Raw genomic sequence first — 17,526 nt, 5'->3', positions numbered from 1 at the left:
TGTCTGGAAAGGCCTGCAGTTGCCATCCACTGAGCCCGGGGAATGGACTGCTTGAGCAACCATAGAGAGCAGTGGAGATGAACACAACTCACAGCAGGTCACAATGCGGTCTTGGGTGTCAGCCACAACAGGAAGAGCCTGCCCTGCCCAGATGCCAAGAGTATCTTGTCTGCAGGGAAGTTAGTTATTATTTCCTCTGTAAATGACTTAAGTTTACTTTGTGGCTTTATCAAGGTGTACCCTTGAATTTAGACTGACCAAATCTAAGGTCACTGTTTACCTTGGCACCCAGGCACAGTTATTCAGTCAACATTTATCGATAGCCTGTGTGTCAGGAGCCTTTGGGTCCTCACCCACAAGCTAACAGAACCATGGATAAGCACACTGTACACTTTTTAAATGCTACAGAGAACACATACGCACTTGTGCCTATTAAAAGGTTTATTTTCTTTGTTTTTGCTCAGAAACAAAGAAATGGCCTTGCCTCCACAAGGGTCTCATCAAATGGGAGGCAGAGAGAATGACAGGAGGGGGTATTGGTGTGACGTTGAATGTGGCAGTTCTTTCTCCCCTTTCCCTACTATCACTTCTCTTCTCAGCATCCCCCACCGACAACTTTAGGGATGAACACAGCTTGCTACCCATGGGGGCTGGAGAAGCAGAGCTGTCGTTAAAAAGTTAATGCCCACTTTCAGCAAGAGACAGGTCCAGTGTGTATGCTGGGGGAGTGGGGGGTGAGGGAGCAGCCAGATGGAGGGGAAGGGAAGAGAGGCTGGGACACTTCCCTTCGGTGACAGTGGGGATCTTGGTTCTGTCCCTACCTCTCCCAGCACCATCCGCTCCCTTCTTTCAGCCCCCCTTCCTAGCAGAATTGGTCATCGTAGTCATCATCCTTCATTCCCTTCAGTCGAAGCCGGGCAAAGTCCTCGAATACAATGTCGTCATCTGTGGCATAGCTTTGTGGGGGAAAGGATGGGCACGAGGTGGGGGCTTCTGACCCTTTTCTCAGCCTCCCACTCTGTTTCCCCCCATCAGGGACAGAGGTGTTTCCCGGAAGGGATAAACAGCCTCATAACGCTGAGGCATCTGAATGTGATGCTTCAACCATCCTTCCCCATAAAAGAGAAAATAGGAGGTATGAGGGTGGATTTGAATTTACGGGAACCTTTGTCCAAAGAGATCAAAACAGGGAATGTGTTTCTTACTTGGTATCAAATTCAATGAGGTTGGTATCCACAGGGACATCAGTTTCTGGAGCAGCTAAGGGGAGGAGGAGAGGGGCTGGGTGGGGACTTGTGTGGACTGCTGGAAGGACCAGCTTTTCTCCACTGGCCCTGCTTCAGGTCCTTCTTTCAGGGTCCTGGGGTGGGTGGCATGCTTACCTGACTGGGGTCTGGGGTGAGTGATATGGTCATGGGGCTTGGGGTGCATAAGGACAAAAGGCAGCTCCACTGCGACATCCCTGGGGAGAGGGAAAGGTGGCATGAAGACGACGATGATGTGGAGCCAGAGGGACCCCCACTGTGGCTCCCCCATGACACTCACCCGCCTCGAGACACCACCAGCTTGACCTTGACCCTGTAGGACACCAAGATTCCCAGCACCTCCTTGTTGGCACCCTCCTTCACGCTGCAATTAGGGGTGGGGGAAGTTGGACGAGGGCCCACTGCCTTGTCACCTAGCCCAACTTGGGGCTCCCATGGGGGTTCTGAACAGGACCACAGACTCACTCTGGCCTGCAGGGCTCCAGCAGCAGAGGCTGTGTGGTCACCATGTAAAGTACGCCATAGCATTCCCCTGCTCAGAACCCTCCTGTGGCTTCTCATCTGTCTGGCAGTGAAAGCTGACATCCTCCTCTCCTCACAGCCTTGCACTGTCTTGCTCTCTGTCAGCCCCTGACCTCACCTCCTACGCCTCTCCTTGTACACGTTCATTCTCACCATGCTGGCCTCCAGGCCTGTTGTGTGTGGTTGTGCAGTGAGAACCCTGAACAAAGACACCAGTGGAGGTGAAATCCACCTCTTTGTAAAGCTGCAGACCTCTGGGGCTGCTCTTGCCTAAGCGCATAATGGCATCTCGCAATTGCTGTCCCACCTCGGCATCATGTGATTGCAGTTCTCCCTGCCTGGAACATTCTTTACCTGAAGTTCCACGTTGCCTACTTCCTGTGGGTCCTTATCAAAATTCACCTCTGTCTTATGCTGTCCCTAGTTACCCTACACAGCTGTGCCCCCATCCCATATGTCATGTCTTCCTTCTCTGCCTTGCTTTTCTCATTCACGCTTTGTCACTCAACATCTGTGATCACTGATCTGACCTGTCTGTCCTCCCTCTCCCAGGATGTAAGAGTTCTTTTCATCTCTTCTGTTCACTGATAGAGCCCTGACACCTAGGACAGAGCCTGGCACAGTCAGCCCGCAGGGGACCCTCTCCTGCGCCCCCTCACATGGTGCTGGAAGCCAGGTTGGTGTCCTCATGCTTGAGCTTCCCATCCAGGGCAAGACCACGTTTCTCACGGTTGTCACTGAGCAGCGGGGTGATGGTGTACACCTTACAGAATGTAGAACTGGGAGACACCTGGTCACTGGGGGGCAGTGACAAGAGAACAAGACTTAGAAGGGCTAGATGAGGGGGCAGCCTGCCACCCCCAGGCAGCATCAGTCCCCCTCACTAGTCCCTCTCTTTGGGCAAAGGTCATAAGTGAGTAGGTTTTGTCTCAACCTGCTAAAGAAAATTAGCATCTCAGAGCTACCTGACTGTGAGGGAATGCCCTTTTAAGTGCAGATGGTTCAGGAAGAATTCTACCCTGCACCTCACATTCTCCTGTCCTATTCTTCTCCCCTAAGACTGAGACGCAAGTCTGTTCTGATACTCACTCTTGTTCCATCTGAGCCACGGGACACTTGTACTGGGCGGTGCTGAAGAGGCATATGTCGGCATACTGTCTCACTGTAGGGTGGGGCAAGGTCAAGCAGCTCTGGAGGGGGTGCACACTAGCACCACACCACAGCTCCAGACCACGTGGTGTGGGCCCCAGGTCCAGCACTCCCCACTCCCACCCCTCTGGCACACAGCCCTCCCTGAAGCAATAAATGCTGGGGCCCCACATATCTTTCTGGCACAACCTAAATTCTTTGAGCCCTGGTGGGGTCTACCACACTGGGATGTGGCCTGGGCTGAGATCACACCAGAAGTCACTTGTGCAGCAGCTCCCTCCCCCAAGACCCCCTTCCAACCCACACCTCCTACCAGAGACTCTGATCTTCTTGACGGTCTTGGTGGAGTTGTTGGTGACGTGGACATTGACATTGAGGGGCTCCCCATGGTAGTACAGCTTTTGAGGGGAGGGGGTCATGTGAGTTGTTTTTTCACTCGTCCCATTATTAGTGTGTCTCCAACACACATGGCTCTGCCCTTCCCTTAAAACCCAAGCCCCTAACAATTCTCCAACAGCCAGCCAAGGCAACTTCCTTCAAAAATGCCATCTTGACATGTGACTTCACTCTCCCCAGGGTCTGGCCTGCATTGTGGCAACTGTGTCACCTTCTCACACCCTACCTCCTTGTCTAGGGAAGCTTCAAGGTGCAGGGACCGGTCAGACATGAGGAAGTGGCGTGTGGTTTCAGCTGAAGGCTGGGGACCGGGTTTCTCTGGGGCAAACTGCACCTTTCTGATAACCAATCGCACAGAGTTCCTAGGGTGGGGGTGAGGGGTAGGAGGGGTCAGTCCTTGAGATACCCATACCCCTGCTTCTACCTCCCACAGGGGCCTGGGGCTCTTGGAAGTGGGGAAGGAATGATTATATCATACAGGAGGTTACTTCTCTCACCTTTTGTGACTTTTCTCTTCTAGTGATTTGGCACAGAAGGCTCGAATCTCAAAATCTACACCACAGGCCTCAGGAGGGGAAGAAAAGGCCATATGTCATCCATGGCCCCTGCCACTACCACCACTCCCCTTCCTTCCTCCTCTCTTCCCTTGTCTTGGATAGACTCTGGCCCCATTATGGTCTGTGGAGTGTGGGGACTGAGTCTTCTTCCTCTGCCTTTCCAAGGCCCAGCCCCTGGCAGAGGCTTGCTCATGACAGTGCAAGGGGAACCCACATTCCCAGGTACATGACAGTCAAGAGCTGAGGCAGTGTCACATGTGTACAGTAGCCACCCCATACATACTCCACTGCCGGGGGGACAAGGCCCTATCTCAGCCCCACTCAACTTCTTTTTTTTTTTTTTTTCAGTTTATGGCCAGGGCCGGGTTTGAACCCGCCACCTCTAGCATATGGAGCTGGCACCCTAGTCTTTGAGCCACAGGTGCCGCCCCCCTACTCAGCTTCTTGACAGTTCACGCTATGGTTCAGCTGTGCGCCCAGGGTCCTGCTGCACCCTGTTCTGCCCATACCTTCCCTGTATCCTCTGGTCCTGGCTGCAGTGTGACGGAGCAGGGCAGATTCTGGGGTATCTGTGGCAGAGGAAAGGGAGCCTTCAGTCTCTCCAGAAAGCCCCCAGATCTTCCTCCCAATCTCAATTTAAGAGGTTGAAGAAAGGACCCCTGGGGATGAAAAAGGAAGAAGGAAGGGGCCCAGGGAGAAGGCAGAGAGTCTAGGGCTTCCTGAATGCAATGTGACCCTGAAGGGAGGTGGATCTAGGATCCCTGCCTAGAGTCCCCTGTTTCTTCCAAATCTGCCCTTAACAGGTACTTTACCCATCCCTCTAAATCCAGTCCCAGAATCCTGGCCCTGCAGGGGGTAAGGGGGCATCCTCACTGTGAAAAAAAAGGGGTGGGCATGCTGGCCCAGCTTCCTCAGTAGCCGTTCCTGTAGGCGAGTGGGGGGCCGGGGTGGGTTGGGTGTTGGGGGGAAGGCCTGGTAGGTAGCGATGAACAGGTCTTTGCGGAAGGACAAGCCTAGGACATCCAAGTCTTCACGGCCATAGCGGAAGGCGCAGGTAAGGGTCACAAACACTGGCAAGAGGAGGCAAGGTGGGGTGGTTAGAAGTCCTCCTTCCCTAATGCCCCCACTACCTGGCAGCCTCCTGCAGCAGTTACAAGACTTGCCTGAATCCTATTCCTGGTTCCCTCCTCAGCCCTCCATCTTTCTAGGGCAACCCTTCATTGACAGCCCATTTCACTTCCCTACCTCCCTACTTTCCCTTGGCCCCAGGCTTGGGGCCAGTACCTTTGCGGTCCTTTAAGTAGTCAGGGTCCACAAGCACCACACCATCTAGGAAAGATATACAGGCTCATTTCCCGAAAGGGCCTCTTTCCCATTCCTGGGTCCAGGAAGCCCTTCCCCTCTTAGGGGGCAGGTTGTCCTTTTCTGGGAAAACTTACCTACAGGATCCACTTTGTCCAGGTGATCTACAAAGTCCCGTTTGCCCAAGTACACGGTGAGCTGAGGATGTCAAGGGGTCACAGGGAAGATTGGGGTAGGGGGGATGATGACAAAGCATCAGAGCCCTCAAGAGGGGCTGCCCTGCCCAGGGATGCCAGGCAGGGCTACCAGGAAGGTTTTCCAGTCTTCCTCCTGGTAGTGTTGGGAAGTGAGGGTGGTGGGGTTTCTCAGACTACCTGCCATTTAGGGTTTTAGCAGCTCCCTTGTCTTTGCACACCTCTGCCCACAATAGTCAGAAGGGTGTGTGTGTGTGTGTTGGGTCCTCAGGGAGGACTTAGCTCAACCAGCCAGTTAGCAGCTATTAGCTTCACTAGGTCCCCTTAAGGGGCTCTGAGATAAACAGGCCATAGCCTGGGGACTGTTACCTTTCCCCAGCCCCAGGAACCTTGGGTTAGCTTCCAAGGGGGCTATAGGTACAGGGCTAGCATCTGGCCTATTCCCCTTTGGTCCTGCTTAGGGACCCAGGCCTGCCCCCACCCCCACCCGCCCTGTGGCTGGCTCAGGCAGAGCTGTCTGTGGCAAGGGGCTTCAGGAGGGAAGGAAGTCAGCTCTTAGCTGTCACAGGAAGTGGGGAGCTAGAGGCTGGGGATCATCTAGGGGCAGGCTGGGCTTTATTAGGGCCCAGGGAGGGTAAAAGGAACAAAACTATGGGAAACTCACCTTGCAGTTAGGGCTTGACTTCTTGAAGACCCTAACAAAACAGAAAGGGAAACCCCACTGCCTCCCTCAGACTCTGCAGGGACCCCCATGGCAGGACCTTATCCATCCCCCGCCTGAGAAGCAGAGCTCACCCAGGATTCCTGTCTGTAAGGTCTGGGGCTTTGCCAGCTCTACTCCCTCCCACTTCTTCCCAGAACATCCTTAATATTACCAACTGGGTAGCCAGGGCCAATGCCCTTCTCTTGTCCTTGGTCCACCCTTGCTAGTCCCCCTCCCTCCACAGTAATGACCACTTATTGCCTCAGGAATCACTCAGTCTCTTCTCAGAGGGGACCTGAATGGAAAGGTTGCAGGAGTGTCTGGATAAGACCAACCATCTTTCCATCTGCTCTGCAGCTCCAATGACAGCTGAAGTACATGGAAGGCCCTGGCCTTTGCCCCTAAAATGGTTTCTACCATAAGCACTACCCAAGTTTGACCCTAGTCCATTAGTCTCCAGCTGTTCCCATCTGTGACCTCAGCAGCTTAAAAACCTATTTGTCTTTCAAGGAAGCAGATCCAGCCCAGGCCCCATTCACTCCTTGTTTTGGGTTTCTGTTACACCTTGTTTATGGTTTACTTGTGTTGTGATAGTGTGCAAGGGCAGTTAGCTGTGTATCATCTGTCTCTCTTCTTAGACTGTGAGCCTCAGAAGCCCTATTTATTTAGGCACTGTCAGCACAATGGTAGCCGTGTAATGAAGATGCTGGTGCCTACTAACATCTTTGGGTAAATACTCTGTGCCCAGCATTGTTCCAAGTCTTTCAAGTGTGTTATCTCATTTAATAACTCTGACAACCCAATGACAGAAGCTCTAATATCCCTATTTCACTAAGGTACCACTTTCACATGGTGCTTGTGTGTGCCCCCTCCAGAGAGGTCATGCAATTTGTCTAAGGTCACAGAGAGTATAACTCACATACAACCCAAGGCAGAATGGGTCTGAGTCCATGCTCTTAATCACTAAACTATTGCACTATCGGTCTCTGCTTCGATTGTTTGTTGAACTGAAGGAGATCCAATTCCCAGTTGCTGAAACAACCTAAGCCTAGACTTCACTTGTTGTTGGGAAGGTAGAGAATTATCTGAGGACCCCAGTATGCTGGTAGACTGTGAGCCTGTTTTTTGAAGTGCCTCTGTACCCAATCCACTCTGCCTTAGCAGTGATCCTTGGAAATGGTCCCCAGATAGTAGAAACTGAAATCCTGCCAGCTAACTGGCCTGGTGCCTGCTCTAAATCTACCACCCCAGTTTCCGCTATAACAACTTCACTTGCCCCTTCTTCCCAGAAGGCCAAGTTGTCCAAAGGTCGGAAGACAAGGGGTACAGAGGTCCCTAGATATCCCCAACCAATAAAGGAGAGTAACTATCCATTGATATGATGGCAGCTAGAATAAACACCCTACTTTTGTCCCAACTTGGGGGCTGATTGCTATGGCATCATCCAGGCTCTCCCTCCCCTTTGCTTCTGGTTTTCTCTTTGTCCCAGTGTTTCCTCCCATTAGGAGCCCTGGCAGAGCACTGTGACAGCTACAATTAACAGTTGGCCAACTGGAGTGTGACTCTGGGGCAATTGCCCTGGAGCAGCTGCAGGGCACCTGCCCTTTGGATCCTAAACCACCCTCCTCCTGCCAGACTAGCTAGGGAGGAGCAGCATGCATATGTCAAGGAGGCAGAGTGTGGCGATGACCAGGGAAGCGTCTGGTGAGAGGGATCAGCTGAAGTAGGTGCCCCTTCACACTTCCTGCTATTCTCTCCACTTCCTGTGGCCTAGAATTTACTAGGGGTGAGGGGTGTTGTGCCAAGTCAGCAGTCCCCCTTTGGTCCATCTGTCCCCCTCCCTGAACCACATAACGGAAACCAGGGCCTCCCTCAAGTCAGAGACTTCCCCTTTCTCTGGGGTGTTTAACCTCTAATCCAGAACACCAGTCCTCCCTTTGATAATCTCTGATACTTGTCTACTTGATGCTTAGAAACCTAGGGTCTCATACTCTATGGGTGGGAAGTGGTAGGGCTGATGTGATGTTTTGCAGAAAAAGTGACAGCTCAGGACCAGGCCCCCATTCCGATCTTTTCTGGGTTGAAGCATACAGCCCAGGCCTTTCCCTCTTTTGCTCCTGCTTCCCTGGGACTCAGGCATTCACCCTCTTACCCCCTTGGGGGTGTTGAGTCACAACAGGAAGTGGATTTTGCTAGAGACCAAAAAAGAGAACTAGGGGTGTGAGTGGAAGGAAGGAGCCTCGATTGCACAGAAAACATCCGGGGAGTGGATGCGGGCACGGGGCAAATACTGCCTCTCAGGGAGAAGGATAAGGTCCCATTTCGTGGACCGTCAAGTAAGTATTCTGCTTCCCCAAGATGAAGCTGTTGCTCCTAGCAACCCAGGGGAAGGCAGAAGTTTGAAAGAGGAGCCACCCGGCCCTCGGGACAGGTGTGGGCAGCCCAACTGCCTGTGGGGTATTGGGCAGGAGGCTTTCCAATGGCTTAGCTCAAGTCTAGAGGGGATCCCCCTCCCGGCATCCAGCCTTCCATACACAACCCCTTGGGGTCAGCCACCTGCTCCCCCTTCCTCTGCTCCTGCATCGAAACCTGCATGGGAGAATCGAGTACCAGACAAGAACCCAGACGCCGGCTGCAGGAACCCAGACGCCAGTTTTCTGATCCCCTTCAGGCCTTGCTTTCTGCAGGGGCCCAGGCACGCGCTCCCCTCCACCCCCATTATCCTCGAGGACCTACTCGTGCGGCCCCGGATGGCTGGCCCCTAGGGACCCAGGCGTCCGGCCCCCTGATTCTCTCTCTCCCATGTCCCTTTCTGGGGACCATCCGAGCACCCGCCCGGAGCCACCGCCCATGCCCCGCCGCGTGGCCCCATCTCCCTTACCTGGTCCCGGGTTTCTCGCCCATGGTGCGCGCGCTCGCCGCCCGCCGCCGGCTCAGCTCGCGGCTCGCTTGCAGCCTTCTCACCCGCTGCCAGGTCCCTGCTCCTCCCCGCGCCACTGCGCACGCGCGCCCTCCTCTCTTTCTTCTCTTCCCCCTCCCCTCCGGCCCTCGCCTCTGATCCTGGGGAAACCGCGACCAGATGCGTCAGCCTGACCGCGCGCGCCGCTCAGCCGCCCGCCCTCTGCTTGCAGACACTCACGGCGATTGGCTCCACCCCCACCCTCTGCGCTCTGTCTCCTCCGGGGCAGACCTCCCAGCCCGCTGTCCCAGATCCTGCTCTTCCCGCCCACCTCTCCGCCCCTCCCGGCCCCTGAGGAGCTGATTGGGGCCCCTTAAACGAAGGTGCACGCCTTCCGGGAAATTAAGCCCTGCGATTGGCTGCTGGCGGGCAGAACCCTGCAGGGGTCCCCTCCCCTTTGTTTGCTTTCTCAGAGGCTGTGGAGGCTTCGGGGGCGGTGGAGGGAGTGAGGTGGGCTCAGACACAGCCTGGGGTTGCTGGATAAGGGGACGCGCACGTGGTTGAGCGGTTTCAGTTGGCGTGATGTTTGCTTCAGTGCGCGCTGCTCCCTCGCGCACCTCAGAGCATGCAGCCTTCTTTGGTCCGCCCTCCCACTTCTTTAGTGCGGTGTCTGGGCTCCCCCTGGTGTCTGTCTTTTATTGTCGCAGGGTTCCCTCTCCTAATTTCTCAGGCTAGCCATCTCCTTCCCCCACCCATACCAGCTAACATCCACCCACTCACTTACCCATCCATCTGTCTGTCCATCGATCGGTCCATCCATCCACGTATGCCTATTTGGTGTTATTCACTATGCTAAGCAATGGGGACACACATGAATTACTACGGTCCCTGCTTTCCTAGTATAGTCGAAGAGACACAAAAACAGGTATTATGATCCCGGGAATGCTATAATAGAGGTATGACTCAGAAGACAAAGCCACTAACAGCGCTTGGCCAGGGCGGGGGCGGAAGGCGTGCAGGCTGTCCAGAAAAGGGAACATTTGAGGACACTCTTTATGAAGGATAGCCAGGAGTTGAGAAAGGGCATCTTAAGAGAAGGCCAGGCACATCCTGTTCTGAAGTGTTGATGGGGTTAGACGGTAGGAGAAATAAGGCTGAAGAGGAAGATGGGAACAGGTTGTGGAGGATTTTTGTATAGCAGGTGAAGGAATGACACTGAAGCGGATCCTGCAGAAGGACACATGAAACCAGTCGTGGTTTATAATAATAATAATTATTATTGTTATTTGCAGTTTTTGGCCAGGGCTGGGTTTGAACCCGCCACCTCCAGCATATGGGGCTAGCGCCCTACTCCTTTGAGCCACAGGCACCGCCCCAGTCGTGGTTTTTTAAAGGAGAGGGTTGGCATGATGAGATTTCTCTTTTTTGGAAGATAATTCTGTGCAATGTGGAGAGTGGAGGGAATGGGACAAGACGGCTGTAAACTAGCAAAAGGAAAATGAACGCCGGAGGGGAAGAAAGAGGAGGGGTCATTGCTGGGACCAAATTGGGTGGATTTGGGGTAGTCTGGTCAATGGTCAGGTGATATTTCCGGATTTATGAAACTAAGGTATTTCTCCTTGCATCTCTTTCCCCATACTCTATCTTCCCTAAAGAAACTAACTTCATACCTCTCTCTCTACTTATCCATGCAACAAAAAGCAGTATGCTGAAGATAGTTCCTGAATCACCTTAAGGTTCAAACACAGGCTTTGCCACCTCCTCACCCCTCAGTTCTATCATCACCTTCTAAGCTTTCTCTAGTATTTTCAAGCTGTAGATCATGCAGTTATTTTAGATTCATGAATCCCTTTTATCCAAATTTGACTGTGGTCGAAGGGTCATAACTAGAAGGTAATGAAATCTGTATCTAAAGTGCAAACTGAAAGATAGTGGACTGCATGGCACAAAATATACGGTATTAAAAGATATGAATATAAAGACAGCTCTAGAAAGAAAGATCCTAATATAAAGACAACTTTAGAAAGCGGACCAGAAAGAATGAAAGAAATACACCATATCTTTGGAAGGCAAAATCATCATTAGAAAGATGTCATTTCTTTCCAAATTGTCTATAAATTTAATGCTTTATCAAAATAACAATGAGATTTGGATGGGTAATTACTTGATTCTAAACATAATCAGAAGAATCTACATACAAAAGGCCGGGTACAGTGGCTCACGCCTGTAATCCTAGCACTCTGGGAGGCTGAGGTGGGTGGATTGCATGAGTTCAGGAGTTCAACACTAGCTTGAACAAGAATGAGATCCCGTCTCTAAAAATAGAGAATAGGCTAGCTGGGCATTGGTGCTGGGCCCCTGTACTCCCAGCTGCTTGGGAGGCTGAAGCAAGAGGATCTCTTGAGCCAGGAGTTGAGGTTGCTGTGAACTAGGCTGACGCCATGGCACTCTAGCCTGGGGTCCCTGTTTCTACTAAAAATAGACCAAAACAAATAAAAAACAAACAAAAAACCCCAAACAAAGCAAACACACACAAACAACTTTCAAGTATGGCCAGGAAAATTTAAAAAATAAAAAACAGAGTAAAGCAGGCATTTGTCTCATCAAATAACTTGTTTCAATGATTAAAATTGTGTTATTGGCCCTATACTACTAACTAGGGCAATGAGACAGAATTGAGAGTCCAGACACAAAACTAACTGATAGCATTTCAAGTTAGAAATTGGTGAAAGATTGGCATATTGGCTAAATAAGGTCAGTACAATTGGCTATCCATGGAGGGGGGAGTTAGATCTCTATCTTAACACCTTAAACCAGGGGTCCTCAAACTTTTTAAACAGGGGGCCAGTTCACTATCCCTCAGACCATTGGAGAGCTGGACTATAGTTTAAAAAAAAACTATGAACAAATTCCTATGCACACTGCACATATCTTATTTTGAAGTAAAAAAACAAAACGGGAACAAATACAATCACACTGCCGCATGTGGCCCGCGGGCCGTAGTTTGAACACCCCTGCAATAAATTCCACACTGATGAAAGATCTAAATACACAGAATAAAACTATTAAAGTATTAGGAGAAAATGCGGATTTTTTTATAATTCTGAGGGTTGAGAAAGGCCTCCCAAGATATCAAACACCAGGACTACAATAATAGCTAACACTTTACAGTATTTACTATGTACCAAACATTGGTCAAAGCACTTTACAAACATCAACTCATTTAATCCTTACTACCCTCCAAGTTAAACTTCTACATGTATAGTTATCCCATTTTACAGGTAAAAAAATGGAGGCGAATTCCGCACGCTCTTTCTTTCCAACTTGGGACCTACAGAAGGGCTCCTGCAAAGAAGGGTGGTGAGAAGAAGAAGGGCCGGTCCGCCATCAACGAGGTGGTGACTCGAGAATACACTATCAATATTCACAAGCGTATCCATGGAGTGGGCTTCAAGAAGCGTGCCCCTCGTGCACTCAAAGAGATCTGGAAATTTGCCATGAAAGAGATGGGAACTCCAGACATGCGCACTGATACCAGGCTTAACAAAGCTGTCTGGGCCAAAGGCACAAGTAAGGTCCCATACCGTATCCATGTGCGGTTATCCAGAAAACGCAATGAAGATGAAGATTCACCAAACAAGCTCTATACTTTGGTTACCTATGTACCTGTTACTACTTTCAAAAATCTACAGACAGTCAACGTGGATGAGAACTAACTGGTGATTGTCAGACATATCAAATAAAATTATAAAATCACAAAAAAAGAGAGAAAGAAATGGAGGCACAGGCTGGGCGCAGTGACTCACATCTGTAATCCTAGCATTCTGGGAGGGTGAGGCAGGAGGATCACTTGAGCTCAGGAGTTCGAGACTAACATGAGCAAGAATGAGACCCCTGTTTCTACTAGAAATAGAAAAACTAGCTGAGCATTGTGGGGGGATCCTGTAGTCCCAGCTACTTGGGAGGCCAAGGAAGGAGGATTGCTTTAACTTAGGAGTTTGAGATTGCTGTGAGCTAGGCTGATGCCAAGGCACTCTAGCCTGGCAACAGAGTAAGAGTCTGTCTCAAAAAAACAAAACAACAACAACAAAAAAACAAGGCCAGGTGCAGTGGCTCACACCTGTAATCCTAGCACTCTGGGAGGCTGAGGCAGATGGATTGCCCGAGCTCACAGGTTTGAGACCAGCCTGAGTTGGAGCAAGACCTCATCTCTAAAAATTGCCAGGCTTTGTAGCGGGCACCTGTATTCCCCTCTGGAGGGTGAGGCAAGAGAATTTGAACCCAAGAATTGGAGGTTGCTGTGAGCTATGATGCCACAGCACTCTACTGAGGACAACAAAGTGAGATTCTGTCTCAAAACAAATAAAAGACAAAACAAAACAAAACAGAAAGATAAATTTGGTAGAAACCCCTTGCAACACATATAACAGACAAGAATAATTTCTAGACTGGGCGCCTGTAGTTCAGTGGTTAAGGTGCTGGCCACATGCTACGGGGCCAGTGGGTTCGAACCCAGCCCAGGCCTGCTAAACAAAACAAAACAAAACAAAACAAAACAAACAAACAAAAAAAAATTAGCCGGGTGTTGTGGTGGACGCCTGTAGTCCCAGCCACTAGGGAGCTGAGGCAAAAGAATCTCTTGAGCCCAAAGAGTTTGAGGTTGCTGTGAGCCTTGATGCCATGGCACTGTGGCATCTCACAAAGTGAGATTCTGTCTCAATTAAAAAAAAAAAATTTCCAATATTTACAAAAAGTTCGTACAAATTAATAAGATAAAGGCAGACAATCAAATAAGACAATGGGTAAAGGGCATGAAAAAATAAGAAATAGAAATGTCTACTAAACATATGAACATTACTAATGACCAGGGAAAACAAGTTGAAATAAGAAGACTTTTTTATTATTCACATTGACAAAATTTAAAAACATAAAATTAGTATTGGGGTGGTGTGTAAGGTATAGAGCACTCTCCTATATGGTTGGCAGAGGTGTATATTGATGTAATTTTTCTACATCAATTTCTGCACTTTGCCAGTTCCTATCAAAATTAAAAATAGATATTTTCTTTCATCCAAATGCATTAATTTAAGTCATTCAGGTAACTTTTATGTGCTAGGCATTGTTTAGGTGATGGGAATAAAATAGTGAAGGAGGAAAGAGCCGTATTATGGAGTTTGTGTTTTAGAAAGAAGAGATAGTCAATAAATAAGAAAGTAAATACGTTTCTTTAATGAGTATAAAAAAATAATCAGGGTAATGTGATAGAAGCTGATGGGGGTTGGAGTGGGGACTGCTTAAAAAGAAGCCCTTTCTGGCTCGGTGCCTGTAGCTCAAGTGGCTAAGGCGCCATCCACATACACCAGAGCTGGAGGGTTCGAATCCAGCTTGGGCCTGCCAAACAACAATCATGACTGTAACCAAAAATTAGCTGAGCGTTGTGGTGAGCACCTGTAGTCCCAGCTACTTTGGAGGCTGAGGCAAGAGAATCGCTTAAGTCCAGGAGTTGGAAGTTGCTGTGAGCTGTGATGCCACGGCACTCTACCCAGGACGACAGCTTGAGACTCTATCTCAAAAAAAAAAAAAAAAGGCCCTTTCTATGGATGGCAAGGTAGTGTCAGTTACACAGACTCAAAGGACAGCTTCTCCAGCAGAATCAGCAGCATGTGCAAAGGTCGTTGCCAGAGGAAGGTAGTTGCAAGAAGGCTAGCTTGGCTCAAGAATAGGGAGAGAGCAATCCAAGTAGAAATATATTTTTATTGAAATTGGAGTATTTTTTTTTACAAACATATTTCACTTATAAATGAGGATGTAATATCCTAAACAACATATTAACAAGTTGAATTAAAAATTATTGTTCAAAGAGCAGAGAGAGGGAAGGAGCAAGGTGGGTGGGGTATTGGTGTGTGCCACGTTTTGGGGGCAAAATACAATTGTAAGAGGGACTTTACCTAACAAATGTAATCAGTGTAACTTGGTTTCTTGTACCCTTAATGAATCCCCAACAATAAAAATAAATAAGTAAATAAATAAAAATTATTCAAATAATGAACAATGAAAAAAACAGGTCTCTTAGTGAGATTGTTACATGATCTTTAATTTGATTAAATAAAAATCCTATCCATGGAGGAAAAAAAAAAAGAACTTTATAGATAGCCTGTATGTTAATTTTTATATTTATAAGGTACATATGAGTATTTGATTACATGCAAAGAATGTGTAATGATTAAATCAAGGCAGTTGGGGTAAAAAAATAAATTTAAAAACCTATTACTGTGATAGCGAGAGAGAGGAAAAGTGGCAATTATTTTTTCTTCTTCTTCTTCTTTTTTTTTTTTTAGAGACAGAGTCTCACTTTGTCGGCCTTGGTAGAGTGCTGTAGTGTCACAGCTCACAGCAACCTCCAGCTCTTGGGCTTAGGCGATTCTTTTGCCTCAGTGTCCCGAGTACAGGTGCCCACCACAACACCCTGCTTTTTTTTGTTTTTTGTTGCAATTTGGTCGGGGCCAGGTTCAAACCCGCCACCCTCAGTATATGAGGCCAGTGCCCTACTCACTGAGTCATCAGGTACCGCTTGAAAAGTGGTATTTGTGGTATGTGTTGCGGTCAGAAAGGTGGATAGGGTCAAATCATGTGGATTCTAGTAGGTCTACATGAAGAGACGGGATTTCGTTCTCATCACATTTGGGAACCACAGAAGGGCTTTAAGCAGGCAGTGACAAGAACTGGTTTATCTTTGAAAAGCCCACTCTGGTTGCTACAAGAGGAGGGAACAATGAGGGCCAAGAAGGAAACAAAAGCAACGAAGAAGCCATTGTAAGAAGCTATTCTAAGAGACCAGGAAAGAGAATGGTTTTGGATAGAGTGGCACTAGAGACACAGAAAAATTAATCCCCTTGGGTTAATGTATTTTGGAGCAGAATGCCAGGACCTGAAGGATTAGATAGAGTAGTGACTTTCAACTGGTGTGCTACAAAAATTTTAAAGATCATTAGTTAAGCTGGGCATGGTGGCTCTTGCCTGTAATCCTAGCTCTCTGGGAGGCTCAGTGCACTAGATAGCTTGAGCTCATGAGTACAAGACCAGCCTGAACAAAAGTGAGACCTATCTCTACTAAAAATAGGAAAAAAAAAAAAAAAAAAAAAAAAGAACTGAGGCAAAAGGATCTCTTGAGCCCAAGAGTTGGAAGTTGCTGTGAGCTATGATGCCACTGGAGTCTACCCAGGGCAACAGCTTGAGACTCTGTCTCAAAAAAAAAAAAAAAAAAAAATCATTAAGTAATTTTCAAAAGAAGTTCAAAGCACAGTAAGTATATTCTTTCTCTTTTTTTTTTGTTTGTTTTAGAGACTGAGTCTCACTTTATTGCCCACAATAGAGTGCTATAAAGTCACAGCTCACAGCAACCTCCAACTCCTGGGTTTAGGCGATTCTCTTGCCTCAGCCTCCCCAGTAGCTGGGACTACAGCAGCCACCACAATGCCTGGCTATTTTTTTTGTTGCAGTTTGGCTGGCGCTGGGTTTGAACCTGCCACCCTTGGTATATGGGGCACCACCCTTACTCTTTTTTTTTTGGCAGTTTTTGGCTGGGTCTGGGTTTGGCTGGTGGCTGGGCCATCTCCGGTATATGGGGCCCGTGCCCTACTCCTTACTCTTTTTTTTTTTTTTTTTTGAGACAGAGCCTCCAGCTGTTGCCCTGGGTAGAGTGCTGTGGCATCACAGCTCACAGCAACCTCTAACTCCTGGGCTCAAGCGATTCTCCTGCCTCCGCCTTCCAAGTAGCTGGGGCTACAGGTGCCCGCCACAACGCCTGGCTATTTTTTGGTTGCAGCGTCATTGTTATTTGGCAGGCCCGGGCTGGATTCGAACCTGCCAGCGCAGGTGTATGTGACTGGCGCCTTAGCCGCTAGAGCCACAGGCGCCGAGCCCCCCACCCTTTTTTTTTTTTGCAGTTTTTGGCCGGGGCTGGGCTTGAACCTGCCACCTCCGGCATACGGGGCCAGTGCCCTACTCCTTTGAGCCACAGGTGCCGCCCTCCCCCTTTTTTTTTTTTGATCAACGTAATTTAAGTGTGCCTCAGAAGTTGACCTATAGATTCAAGTGTGCTGTGAGATAAAAAGAAGGTTGAAAAACATTGATAGAGCAATAAGAGGAAAAAAGCGGACTCTTGGAATTGAATCTAATAATCACAAAAAATAATCACCACAATCTGCAATGGACTCAAGTACATTAACAACAAAAGCGCAAACAACACCATTAGAAACTGGATAAGAGACATGGATAGAAACTTTTCTGATGAGGACAGAAAAATGGCCAATAAATACATGAGAAATTAATTATCATGATAAATACAAATTAATTATCGGAGAAATATAAATCAAAACCACTAGAAAAAAAACTAGAGTTATCACTTAACCCAGTGAGAATGGCTCACATCACAAGGTCCCAAAGCAATAGTTGCTGTTGTGGTGTGGAGACAAGGCAACAACCATACCCTGTTGGTGGGATTGCAAACTAGTACAGCTGCTATGGAAAGACGTATGGA

At 48.8% G+C, this 17,526-nt stretch overlaps 2 protein-coding genes across 3 annotated transcripts; one reads left to right on the top strand and one right to left on the bottom strand.

Moving 5' to 3' along the window:
- Nucleotides 1–429: 429 nt before the first annotated feature.
- On the bottom strand, nucleotides 430–9,790 carry ARRB2 (arrestin beta 2). 2 transcript variants are annotated; one of them, XM_053570361.1, is made up of 15 exons: nucleotides 9,772–9,790; nucleotides 8,970–9,148; nucleotides 5,329–5,389; nucleotides 5,174–5,218; nucleotides 4,763–4,959; nucleotides 4,399–4,458; nucleotides 3,830–3,897; nucleotides 3,559–3,694; nucleotides 3,250–3,334; nucleotides 2,877–2,949; nucleotides 2,447–2,584; nucleotides 1,546–1,629; nucleotides 1,383–1,462; nucleotides 1,206–1,260; nucleotides 430–956 (listed from the first exon to the last, which is right to left on the bottom strand). In XM_053570361.1, the coding sequence occupies exons 1-15, from the start codon at nucleotides 9,773–9,775 to the stop codon at nucleotides 863–865; spliced, it is 1,359 nt and encodes a 452-aa protein (XP_053426336.1). In that variant the 5' UTR covers nucleotides 9,776–9,790; the 3' UTR covers nucleotides 430–862. The 2 variants fall into 2 exon arrangements, with proteins under 2 accessions (XP_053426336.1, XP_053426337.1); XM_053570362.1 differs by lacking the exon at nucleotides 9,772–9,790 and adding an exon at nucleotides 6,050–6,080 and having other exon boundaries at nucleotides 8,970–9,229.
- A 2,454-nt stretch (nucleotides 9,791–12,244) lies between these two features.
- Nucleotides 12,245–12,729, top strand: LOC128571038 (60S ribosomal protein L31-like). The gene has a single exon (XM_053570719.1). The coding sequence runs from the start codon at nucleotides 12,245–12,247 to the stop codon at nucleotides 12,701–12,703; it is 459 nt and encodes a 152-aa protein (XP_053426694.1). The 3' UTR covers nucleotides 12,704–12,729.
- The last annotated feature ends 4,797 nt before the right edge of the window (nucleotides 12,730–17,526 follow it).

This window comes from Nycticebus coucang, chromosome 18, assembly GCF_027406575.1.
Source record: "Nycticebus coucang isolate mNycCou1 chromosome 18, mNycCou1.pri, whole genome shotgun sequence".
In the NCBI taxonomy this organism is placed as follows: Eukaryota; Metazoa; Chordata; class Mammalia; order Primates; family Lorisidae; genus Nycticebus; species Nycticebus coucang.
The sequence above is the reverse complement of the archived record's forward strand: the minus strand, read 5'-3'. Positions and strand labels throughout refer to the sequence as shown.